At 47.9% G+C, this 12,046-nt stretch overlaps 1 protein-coding gene across 8 annotated transcripts in view; it reads right to left on the bottom strand.

Moving 5' to 3' along the window:
• Positions 1 to 12,046, bottom strand: part of Boc (BOC cell adhesion associated, oncogene regulated) — a 74,740-nt gene that overhangs the window by 13,334 nt on the left and 49,360 nt on the right. For all 8 annotated transcript variants that reach the window (XM_074073146.1, XM_074073153.1, XM_020153815.2 and 5 more), the window contains 4 exons: positions 5,928 to 6,074; positions 3,836 to 3,979; positions 2,208 to 2,501; positions 1,135 to 1,407 (listed from right to left, as the gene is read on the bottom strand). In XM_074073146.1, coding sequence (XP_073929247.1) covers positions 1,135 to 1,407; positions 2,208 to 2,501; positions 3,836 to 3,979; positions 5,928 to 6,074 — 858 coding nt within the window. The remainder of the gene's footprint in view (positions 1 to 1,134; positions 1,408 to 2,207; positions 2,502 to 3,835; positions 3,980 to 5,927; positions 6,075 to 12,046) is intronic.

Here is a 12,046-nt window from a genome sequence, read left to right as displayed (position 1 = left end):
CTATAGCCTGGTCCAAGTGGGTACAATTACTACTTTAGCTGGCAGAAGACATTGGGGTCATCCACATGATGCTGGCTGTACAGGGAGACAGAATGCAAAAGTTGTGGGATCATGGATGCTTCCACCCAGATTTCAAAGGACCCTCTGGAAGGATGGGCAATGTGTAGCAAGGGTCAAAATTCCTGCCATGAGTCCTTGAGGGGAGGAGGCATGACGCTATGAGGGTGAAGCCAAAGATTCAGTGGAGACCCTGGGAAGTTGGAGAACCTGGAACCTGGAATGTCTGCCAAGAAAAGCCACAAGCAATGACTGGAACCAGCCTAAGAGAGAGGCCATGTGAGCTGCAAACAGCCAGACCTCTGGGGCAGGGTTGCTCAAAACCTCTGGGGCCCACATCCTGCCACCATGTGCCCCAGATGTCAGATATGTAGCTACGGATTTAATTTTTTCCCTCCTGGGTTTCAGTCGTGCTTTGGTGCCATCCCTCCTTTTGATCGCTATTGTTCCCTTTTGGAATGGGAATATCCAATGTGCCACTGGATATTTAAAGTAAGTGATTTGTCTTTGATTTTTGGCTCACAGCTAGGAGTTTGTCTTGAGTCTCCAAGGAGACTTTGAACTTGGACTCTGCTACACTAGTCTCAACTCCACAGGACATTGATACCTGATAATATTGGCATAATAGCTGATAAATTTGGCATAATATGTCCTAGGAAGGACATTATGATAATATGTCCTTCTTAGGAATGGTTTTGAAGGTAGCGTCTACATGATGTCATTCTGTATCCCCACATTATTACCTGGCTCAGTGCTGAGCACACAATAACTGCTCAGTCATTACAGGTGTCAACTGGAATGACCTCAGCTAAGAAGAAGAGCCATATCTTTCTTTATTCTTGGGCACTGGTTGTCAAACTTGGTTCCACAGAACCCTAGGAGCCCTAGGATTCTGCAAACTAATAAATACTTTTTAAAACAAATACAATGGTTAAACAGGTCATTTTCATTAGCACACCTGACCTATTAAAAAGTTAATGTAATTTTGAATTTACAATTAAAAGTCACTCAGTTGGATTTGAGAAGAGTGATGAATATCTGTTCAGCTGGAATCTCGGTCCCCTGGGCTATACTTACCTGGTCGGGCCGTCCTCAGCTGGACCACGGCATGGGCACTCCCAACTTCATTCTCCGCCATGCACTGGTAGACGCCTTCATCCTCAGGCCCCACACTGACCACACGCAGGGCCCTGCGGGATAGCCGGAGACGCTGGCTGGCAGCAAGGGGCACGGCATTCCTCAGCCACAGCACAGAGGGCGGGGGATTCCCGCGCACCTCACAGGTGAGCTTGGCACTCTGGCCCCATGGGATGACAAGCTGGGACAGCTCCATGGTGACTTCGGGAGGCTCTGTGGGAAACCAGAGCAGGGGTGAATAGGGCTGCATTTTCCAGCTCCAGGACGAGATAGGATGGGAGAGGATATAGCCAGGAGTGGCTCTCACCTCCTCTAATGTCGGTTTTCTCCATGGGTAGGGATAGAGAGGAGAGACATCCCCCATCTCCTCCATCAGTAACACAGGAAAGGGACTAAACAGTGAGCCAGAACCTTGGGCTTTTGCTCTTTGATCCAAGTATAGGAGTTAGGCAGAAAATTAAAATCCATCCTGGCCTGCTGATGTTAATTAACACAATGACTCATAACATGCAGTAGGGTTTTGCTGACTCCAAGTCCCCACCACCCTTGAAAAATGAAAAGCTCCGGTCTGACCATCCAAGGCCAAGAACTCCTTTGCCCATTGTATGGGAGAAGCTAATGATACCGGAGTTAATGACACAAAACCAGTTTTCTAGGAATGGCCACCTCCATGTCCACAGACCCCAACAAAATTTGAGGTCTTGGGACGCTCAGTGCAACCCTCTTTCTTGAGCCTGCCCACCCTCCCAACTGTTTTCGCTTTGCTTGGCAATAATAAACCTGCTTCTATTTAAGTTTCATACTTGAATTCTTTCTCTTTTGAGGCCAACATTTTGGCTCTGACTTGGTGACCTGAATCTAGCAACACAGAACCTCAGCCTCTCAGGACTGCCTCCATTACTGATCAGTTGGGTCTTTCACAAACATGACCCTCTCTGACCCATGTTACGTGCTCTGAAAGGATCACACGGGCCAGAAGGAAGGTCACAGAGAAGGTCAGAGGAGATACTTACCAAACACCTGGACGTTGTAGAGGATGACAGCTGCCCCATGCTCTCCCACCCCATTGTTGGCCATGCAGCGGTAGGTGCCGGAGTCCTCCTCACTGGTGGTGTCGATGAGCAGGTTGCTCAGCAGGAAACGAGTCTTGTTGTAGCCAGCAACACTGGACCCATCCTTGGCCCACGTGACTTGAGGAGGTGGGATCCCACTGGCCACACACTCCAGAATGAGGCTCTGGCCTTTGGTGACAATGACAGTTTGGGCCTCTAGGGGATAAATGATGCGGGCAGCCTCAGCAGTGGAGCCTGGAGAGGGGAAGAGAGGCAGAACACACAGGCTGTGAGACCTGCCTCAGGTTGCTGGGCCCCAAGAGAGTCCCAGGGAACATGAACTTGAGCTCAAACAGCCCTCCAGAGGCTTACAATCTACATAAAGCAGGACAAATTACTTGATTCCTTATCAGAAACAAGGGGCTCCTCTAGGAGAGAATCCGTCTTAGTCATTGTCAACTCTAGGTGGTGGTGGACAGATGAGGGTATGAAGAGGGAAAATCTTAAATGGGGGTCATGATTTTTTCTACTTGACCTCAATCAGTGTACCCTGAGCCTAAGGAAGAGATGGGAGACAAGGATCTACCAGGCCCTAACCCCAGCCCATGGGTCTCGGTCCAAGTGTCCCTCTCAGGGTGAAGATCCTGCTGACCTACTGTTTATAAAGATAAGCAGTTCTTATCTTGCAAGATCCCCAAACACAAATCAGTGACTTCATCAAGTGCTCAGTGGAGGAGGCAGTGATCTTGTTCATTGCCAGGTAACTGAAAGGCACGCTACTCTCCAACAAGCTGCCTTCCTTGGGACCATCAATGAGCTTGCAGACTCTGATTTTGCTTAATGTGCCAACCAGGGGGCAGATCCAGGTTTTATTTATCCTGAAGCTTCTAAAGTTTGGGAGACCTTCTTTAAGGAAAAGAATACAAAATTCCAGATAAAAAGATATATCAGAGAGGAATCACTGAAGTTTAGCTTTAAGAAAAAAAAATCCATCTGTGCTGCCTCTCAGAGGTAGCTAGCTCCGCCTACAAATGTCCCTCCACTGGGCATCCTAGAACAGTGCTCAGAAGAGGTTGCTGTTGTTTGCACACTAATGAGGGAGTGGGTGGGCCTCTGAGGACTTTCATCAGAGGCAAGCTCTGGGCATTGCAAGCAGGGGTGCAGAGCACAGGGCAGGCCAGAGGCCACCCACACGAGTAGTGCTTGTGTGAGATTCCATCCGCCGCTGTGCTCTGTGGCCTTCCCAGTACACACATCCCAACCCATCCAACTCACAAAGCAACCATGAAGGAAACGGTCAGCAAGCAGGAAGAGGACATCCTCCCTCCTCTAACCCACACACCCTGCGTAAGCCAGGTCCAAGGGCCCTGTGCCTTAAGTAGCTGACCTGGGGCTGGCCAGAGGGGAGAGAAGCCCCATGGAGTGCTGGATGTCCCACCAGCCTGAGCCCTGCAGCCTCGCCACCCCCAAGCACAGCGAACTGGGGCCTCTGGTGCTCTACCTCCCTTTTCTGGTTCCCACCTCCCCTCCCAGTTTTGCAGACTCTCCATCAGCAATTCACCACCCCAGTGGGTGAGTCTGGCCCTTACGGCGCACACGCAGCCTGTCACTTGAGCCAGAGGTTTTCACTTCCTGGGTCACCGGGTTGTAGGCTGCACACTTGTACATCCCCTCATCTTCTTGGCTGGCGTTGACAATCTGGAGGTTCCCTGATGGCATGATCAGGTAGTTGTCTGTGGAGAGGGCAGGGAAGGGAAAGATGGAGTGAATTTGGGCCCAGAATACTGCAGCTTGCAGCTCCCACTGAATAAGGGGCATGGGGTGGGAACCAGTCCAAGTGTAAAATGTTGATCTTCCCATAAAACCTTGCACTGAGCAGGAAAGGCTGAGGAACTAACTCACCTAACTGGTTAATGAGCTGGCTGACTGATTGCCCCCAAATCAGTGCATCTGTGTGAAGAACAGTTTGTACTTTCAAGTAGTTAGGGGAGGGTAGAAAGGATGCAATGTAGGGCTTGGGGTCCAGAAGACCTGGGTTCAAGCCCTGGATCTGTTAGATACTAACTGCGGGATTTGAGTAAGTTAATTAACCTCTTGGATCCTGTTTCCTCATTTGTAAAGAGTCATAGTGCATGCTGCCTCACAGCCTCTGTAAAGGTTGAGGGGCCCGTGTTGCACATGTGGGAGAGAGGTGATCTTTCCTAATTTGTAACTTCCAATCAGTTTCTGTCATAGTCACTTCTCAGAGCCACCTCATATTGAATTTCTGCTACTGGGGAGAACTATTCTGACCCCCAGCCCCTGCCCTCTACGTGGTGGCTACTGGAAGCCCATCTTGCATATGGTTGGCTTATCAAGCTTTGTCTGTTGCTGGGGTGCCGTGGTAGGGGAAACCCTGGGCATGGGTTCAGGTTCTCTAGGCAGGAGGTAGATTCACAGCTTCTTTACAGCCCAGCAACTGGGTGGCCTTCAGCTTCTGGCAAGCAAAGCACTGGCTGTCAGCTCTGAGCTCTGTCCTGGTGGCCCCTCCTGGGAGTCATGGTGTCACTAAGCCTGGTGACTGCCTGCTGCTGGGTAGCAGGTGTGAGCTGTTTAGGCAATGCCAGATGGATCAGCCTCCCCTAGGGCCACTGCCAAGCCTTTGCTGGGACACGGGCATTAATACTATCTCCTCTCTGTTATTTCTGAGTGCCGGGATTAGGGATTTTACCTTTCAAAAATAGCTTTCTGTCTTTTCTGAGTTTTCTATAATGAACACATACTCCTTTTATAACAAGGAAATCTGTAGAATGCATTAAAGATAAACATTTTGGGTTTGCTTGTTTTATTTTGGTGTGACTGGGGTTTGAACTCAGGACTTTGTGCTTGCAAAGCAGGCACTCTGCTGCTTAAGCCACACCTCCAGCTTATTTTGCTCCGGTTATTTTGGAAACGGGAGTCTCATGAACCATTTGTTCAGGTTAGCCTTGAACCACCATCCTCCTGATCTCAGTTTCCCATGTAGCTAGGACTGTAGGCATAAGTCACCACACATTTTGAGTTGCTGGATCAGGTCAAGTTGAGCCAACCTGGTGTCATATACAGGGTCATTTATGGGGGGAGGCTGACTTCATCTTGAGGGACATACCCCTCCCCATTGACACGCTGTGGACCCCAATGTGGTCTTCCCTGGGTCATGTCTACTGTGGACTGACCAGGAAGCTGTGATTGCTGAGATAAACACAGAACTGGGCGAATGGGGAGAGTGGTAAAATAGCTCCAAGAAGATTGCTCTAGTGTGTGGAGGGCCCACTCCCCAAAACTCTGGGGATGCTCTGTTGGTCAGGGAGCCATTCTGTGCATGCTTAGCGGTAGGGACTCACACTGGAAGCATCTGGAATCATGTGCTGAGCGCCAGATCAAATAGCCACAGCTTGGCTACATCTCCCAGGGCATCAAAGGATGAAGAAATTCTCCATGACAAGACAGAGGCTCTCCATAAGGGAACCCTTTCCCCCCCCCCGCCCCCCCTTAGGATCCTACAGGGCTAAATGTGAGGGTAGCAGACAGCTTGCCAGCCTGAGGATGGGGCTGTCAGTGCAATCATGGAGGTTCAGGAGGTGGCAGTCATTGACATGGTTTGACAGTGGCCAGAGGGGGCTAGGGGCTAGCTCCACCCTGGCCTTGCACCCACTTGCTCACCTCTGGAGGCCTCCAGCCACTCTTGTTTGACACTGTACCGGACCTGGGCTTTTGGATGGCTCTCAGGCAGATGGCAGGCAATGACAGCTGTGTTCCCCTCATCTACCTCGATCACATGCTGCACGTCTAACTTGAAGTCTTGGAGATCTGTGGAGAGATGGGAATGTGCCCATTAGGCCTTGGCAGAGATTAAAATGTGGTGTCTCAGGTAGACTGGTGTCGTAAATCACAGAACACACCTTTGGAGCTCACTGGGGTCATCAGAAGGTGCCAAGTCATTCCTCAAGAGTCTTGCTGCTTACAGAGATTTATAAGGATAGAATGTGTGGTCCTCATCACTGCATGGAGGTTCAACACAGTGTGTACATAAGACATAAGCTGGGGGAGTGTAAAGAATTCCCTCAGGAGGTGCCTTTGACACAGATCAGCCTCTTCTTTTTTTTTTTTTTATGGTACTGGGAGTTAAACCCAGGGCCTCATGCATGCTAGGAAAGCAAGTGCTCTACTACTTGAGTCACACCCCGAGAGCTTTTTGCTTTAGTTTTCAGATAGGATTTTGTGCTTTTACCCAGGTGGCCTCTGCCTGCGGTCATTCTACCTTTACCTCTGGAGTATCTGGGATTTCAGATCTGAGCACCATGCCTGGCCCAGGCCAGCCTCTGCTGGGGGAGGGTTGGCCCTGTTTGTCTGCCTTGGACATGGGTCATGGTCAAGGCACAAATGTTGAGCACAGCTGTCAGGAGGATCAGCTAGTAGAAACGGGAGAGAACAATGAAGAAGAATGCTAATGTCCTTCTCCAATTCAATCAAGGACAGCCTCTTGGGTTCTTCCCAACCATCCACAGTGAAGAGTAACAGGCCTGAGATTGCACTTGACTGCTCACTACTATCACCATGATTTGTAACTGGAAAGCCAATCCCTGCTCTCCAGGAGGTATACCATCATGTGGCTACTTTCTCCTTAGGTCCAGGGTTGGGACTCTGGGATTATCCTAAGGATTCTCTGAGGCAAACAGGGACCTGCTGAGACACCAGGCAGTATCCCAGTGTGGCTTAATAGCAGTGAAATGAGGGGGAGCTGAGGGTCCTGACCAAATCTACAGTCTCTGGCAGCCTCATGGCCATCGCTTCTGTCTTGGCTCCATCAGAGGAAGACTAGGATCTAAATTGGGAGAGGACGGAGCTAGGTCAAGATGTTTCCCAAACAATCCAAGAGTCCAAAAAAAAAAAATCTCTTTGTATGAGCCAGATCACTGATATTGCTGAAAAGTAACATCAAAACCATATTCCAAATTGGAAATTTGGTTTTCAGGCTTGATGCTGAATCTATATTAAGAGACGAAATAGAACAAATGGAATATAAAGTAAGAGGGATAAAGATATTTTACCTAGGCACTTTCCTCATCAAAGTACTTAGAAAGCCCTGGAAGCACCCTCTTCGGGTGCTGCCTATTCCAAATTCTGTCAGCCCCCAAAGACTTACTGTGATTTCACTGTAAGACTCCATCTGCCTGTGTTGTGTCTATGAAACTCACAGAAGGCAACAAGAGCAGGCAGGAATCAGGTTTCCCACAGAAGACAAAAGATAATTGACAAAAACAAACTACTGTCACCACAACAGAAGTAGGTTTCCTACTTAATGGAACTTTCCAGAAGCTTTTAGTCAGACCAAGCCAGGGAGGAAAGCTCTATTGATCTATTAAAGAAGGATCATTACCCCTTTGATTATAATGTGTTAGACTGTGATCTCCCTAGGGGCAGGGACCACACCTTGTTGTTCTTATGTGTCCCCTGAGCATAACTCAGGTCCTGTCCTAAGCAGACAGTACATGTCGAGTGACTAAGTTAGGTAGGAGATTCCTGCTTACATAGCTTATGAACCCAAATTCCCTGATTGAGTTTTTAGTCTATATTGTGAGCTTAAAGGACAAGGGCCTAGCACAACAAATGTTTTATGAACAGTGTGACCAATGCAAACTATTTTGAAAATAGTATGTCTCTTGAGAGGTTACTCTCAGGGTTACAGAAAAGAGATGAACTAGATTTAATAAATGTGTAATAAGAGATACATGCTATTCACTGAGCAGTGTCGCAGCAACAATGGGGGATTGCCTGATTCACTTTCCTTGCCCCATTTCACTTTCCAGGCTTATTGAGAGCTGCCTGTGGATCAGGGTCTGCTCTCCCATGGAGTTCTTTCTTTAGGTTTTTAAATACTTAGTTCATCATTATTTAATTTTGTGCATGGTGATTTCTGACCCTAAGTTATAAATTCCTACTGGGAAGCCTATTAATTTTGCACATCACACCCCAATCCTACGCCCATCACACAATAGTCAGAAGATAGCAAATGCTCTTTAAATCTTCTCAGAATGAATACTGTGGAAGGCTGAACCAAAACCAGCTTCATGGACAACCTATCTCTGCCCTTGGAAGGAGCCAAGGCTTCGTTTAATGTTCTGTTATCACCAGCTTAAAATGCTCAATTGCATTTGAACGAGGGACCCTGCAGATTATGTAGACCAGTCCTGGCTGAACCTCTTAGTCAAGACAGTGAATGAGTCTTCTCGGAGAGGATTTGGATCAAGGGAGAAGGGATTGCCTGAGCACAGTGTGTTCTAACTAAATATTGATAACTTTATTTTTTGAAAGCAGTTTACTTCAAAAATTCAAAGGTCTTAATCCTGTACCTGCCAAGTTAGAAAGCTCCCCACAAAGTGAGCTGTGTGCAATTGTGTGCTCTGGGGCATCTGGAAAATTCCTCAGGTACTGAGAAGCACTCTCTCCATGGTCCAATAAATCCAAAGCTACTCCACCAAAAGTTTTTTTTCTTTTCCTCTTTCTTTTTCTTTACCTCATTCCAAGGAAATTTGCCTCAAGCAAGAATATACTTAAGCCTAGCAGATCATTTTGCAAGAAAGATGTGAGCAACTGAAAGGAGTTTGGCACCAGTAGGCCATCTCCATCTCAATGGCCTAAGCTCCTGCCTATTGTAATTGAGGGCTTATCCCTGCACAGAACATGCACTCTGCCAGGCACCCACCTCACCCACCCAATGCTAGAAAGCACTGGGTCTCACTTAGTCCCTCTTGGCTTCCACAGCACTCTGTGATGACTGTTCGGGTGGAGACAGAAGGCTGTGTTGTGAAAGAAACACAAAGTGAGGAACCGGTCAGCCATGCAGCCCAAGGGCCCCTCTGTTCTGATGCCAACATGTGCAAAACAGCCTGTGCAGGCAGGACCCAGGACACCCCAGCTGGGAGTCCAGCTCCTCACAAGGGCCCACTGGCAGGCGAGCTTCTTAGCTTCAAAACAAACAAACAGCAGTTTGGTCCTTGGCCCTGTCCCCCACCCCGCTTTACGCTTCCCAAGCTTAAGCCTTAGCTGCTGTCTCGCTAGAACAAACACTCCCAATTTGGCTGCTGGAGTAAGACTTGAGTTTCACTAAGGGATCAAAGGCAGAGTAATGAAGTGATGAATGATCTAAAAATCAGGCAGCCCCCTTTCCTAGTGTTTCTGGGCAGGAAAGGAGGCCAGAGAGGGGTGGAGACTTCATGATCAATAACAGCCTAATCAGTCATCAGCTGGGCAGATGCAGAGGCGACCCAGTTGGCTGTATGTGAAGGAGAGCAGCCTGTTCCCAAGCTCTGGCTCTGCAAAGCTGGTTTCCTGGCAGAGGCCCTGGGCTGCCCAGCCATGCCTCACCAAGAAGAAGTGGCAGGCCCTCTAGTTACAAAGGGGGTTAGCAGGCCTAAATTGCAGAAGGGTGGGTCAGGTTTCATGGGAAATGGTTTGACAGGACACCTGTCCTTGCCTGTTGACTGGTGTGTTTGAGAAATCCATTAGGGGAATGTTTTTGCAGCTTTAATCCTCTTACCTTCTCCCATACCTCTCTTCTGCATTCTCTCTCCATGCATCCTTCCATCAACTTCATTAACTTGTCCACATTAATCAAATGCCAGTAGGCACCCTCTTGTTTCTCAGCTTTCCATAGGTCAGAAGCTCTGTTCTTTGGAGCCACCTCTGAGTTTACTGACTCACAAAACTTTATGCTTTCTGAGACAGCTCCATACAGACCCTGCCTGATTCCTTCCTTCTAAGAGCTCAAATTCCAAGGGAAAAATGAATATTCCAATGACTCACTTCTGTAGGATGCACAGGTTGCAGGGATTTGTTCAACTACACATCCTGTGGTGTGCTCTGTGCTTCCTCCTCACACTTACAGGCACATTTCTTTTGGCCATGGAGGAAAAAAGAAAGACTTTTAGAGGCACTTGGGGGTGGTTCCCTTACCAAGCTCATATGTGAACTATGAATGGACAAATTTTATCTTGAGTCCTTTGAACTTTCTCACCACCTTCTTCTAGTCTCCATCCTTCCACTGTTAATAAGCTCAGTAGGACTATGAAGTAAATTATAATATTTGGTATATGTTCACACATCCTCAATACAAACTGTCAAATCTTAATTGAAGGCTTATCTCCCAATTTTCATGGATGTTAAGCATCCAGTTACAAAGTGTATTGGTTCTTGGATCAATGCCCCCAGTGTCTATAACCTTAACCATCACTTTCAAGGGGTTTCCTCATTCAGTCTTCTCCCTAAGTCTTCCATTAGGGGTTGTGAATCAAAGCTCTATTCTGTTTACGTAAGAAGCCAAGAAAAATGGCACCTTTGGCCAGATGCTGTGAGAGTCATCAATATCCCCATCACTATGAATGAGGCTGAATGCTTGAAACAACTTTGGTCTTGTGGCCATGAAAACATTTTTCACATACAGTCCTGTCCTTCCTTCTTCAGTGTTCTCGGGGATCACAAGACAAGCCTGTACTCATCTGCTAAGATTTGGATGGAACCCACCAGATTGTGGGCACCTCATGGGGCTTGCTTGGCAATGCTGCCCGGATGGTTTAGCAACCTCAGGGCTCACGGTTTCTGGGCTCACTCTTAAGTCTACTCCCCAGCTCTCACGGCCGCCAAGCCTCAACTTGTCCCTGTAGCAGCTTGCTGTATCTGTGGCTGATGTTACAGAGTCAGAAAGACTGCCCTTGTGGAGCACTACTCAGTGGCAGCTGACTCTATGGTCCTTCCCTGAACCTCAGTCCCTTTTGGCAAGTGGGCTGTGTGTGGAGGAAGGAGAGAGCTTTCGCTGGCTGAGCCCCTGGCTCATGGCGCTACAGATGGATTTGAGTGTGAGTCTAAGAAGGTCAAGGGTCCTTGGCATTGCCTCAGGCAATGTGGGGGTAAAGAATCACATACTGTTCTCACCCCACAAAGTCACCCAAGAAACCACAGCTTGGCATGACTTCCCTGCTAGTCTTTGAAATACAGTGCTTTACAGGTAGAAAACCACAAAAGTCATCTCCTAAGGATGGGGACAAGAATGGAGGGAGAGTAGAGTTAAAGCTGATGGAGCTCATGAGTTCAGACGCCTGGCACCTGGAGAGTAGACAGGCTTACTATGAACTGGGCAGGCTTCTCAGAAGCCATACATTTGGGGAAGTGATTAAGCTTTTTACTAGTGTGTAGCACTGGCACACAGACCACTAAAGCCCAACCTAACTGTAGCTCACAAAGCTGGGCCAAAGTAATATGTTCTGTAGTCAGCATTCAGTACAGTGCTATTCCTCTGACCATCCTTGATGCCTTCATTCAGCCAGCCAAGGGATCAGAATTATTTGTTGTGCCAGGCACTACAGGAAATGCAAGGGGAAAAACAAAGATAACCTCCAACCACAGAGAACTTCTAATCTAATAGACAAAACAGGTAAGGGCAACACAAGGCAGGATACAATCGTTCACAAGAGAGGCATCCACCAATGCGGTTCTCACCTCCTCTACCAGCATTTTAGCCTAAGCCAGGACCAGTGAGCCACAGAGAACTTAGAGAGTTGGCATGGTGTGCTGTCCTCACTTTGCAGGCCAGGATGGTGGATAAATATGTTTGCTGTCTTTGGGAGTTTTTTTCTGCCAGTCCAACTGCACAAATAATTTTGGCTCCAAACAAAGCTCTCTCCTGACAGCCATGGAAACATGACATGAAATTTCTCAAACACACTTTCTGATGAAAGCAAGGCATGCTCTCTTTCATTTAAATAAAAACAGTTTCCATGGGGAGT

This window comes from Castor canadensis, chromosome 5, assembly GCF_047511655.1.
Source record: "Castor canadensis chromosome 5, mCasCan1.hap1v2, whole genome shotgun sequence".
Classification (NCBI taxonomy): domain Eukaryota; kingdom Metazoa; phylum Chordata; class Mammalia; order Rodentia; family Castoridae; genus Castor; species Castor canadensis.
Note: the sequence above shows the minus strand (reverse complement) of the source record. Positions and strands in the feature narration are given on the sequence as shown.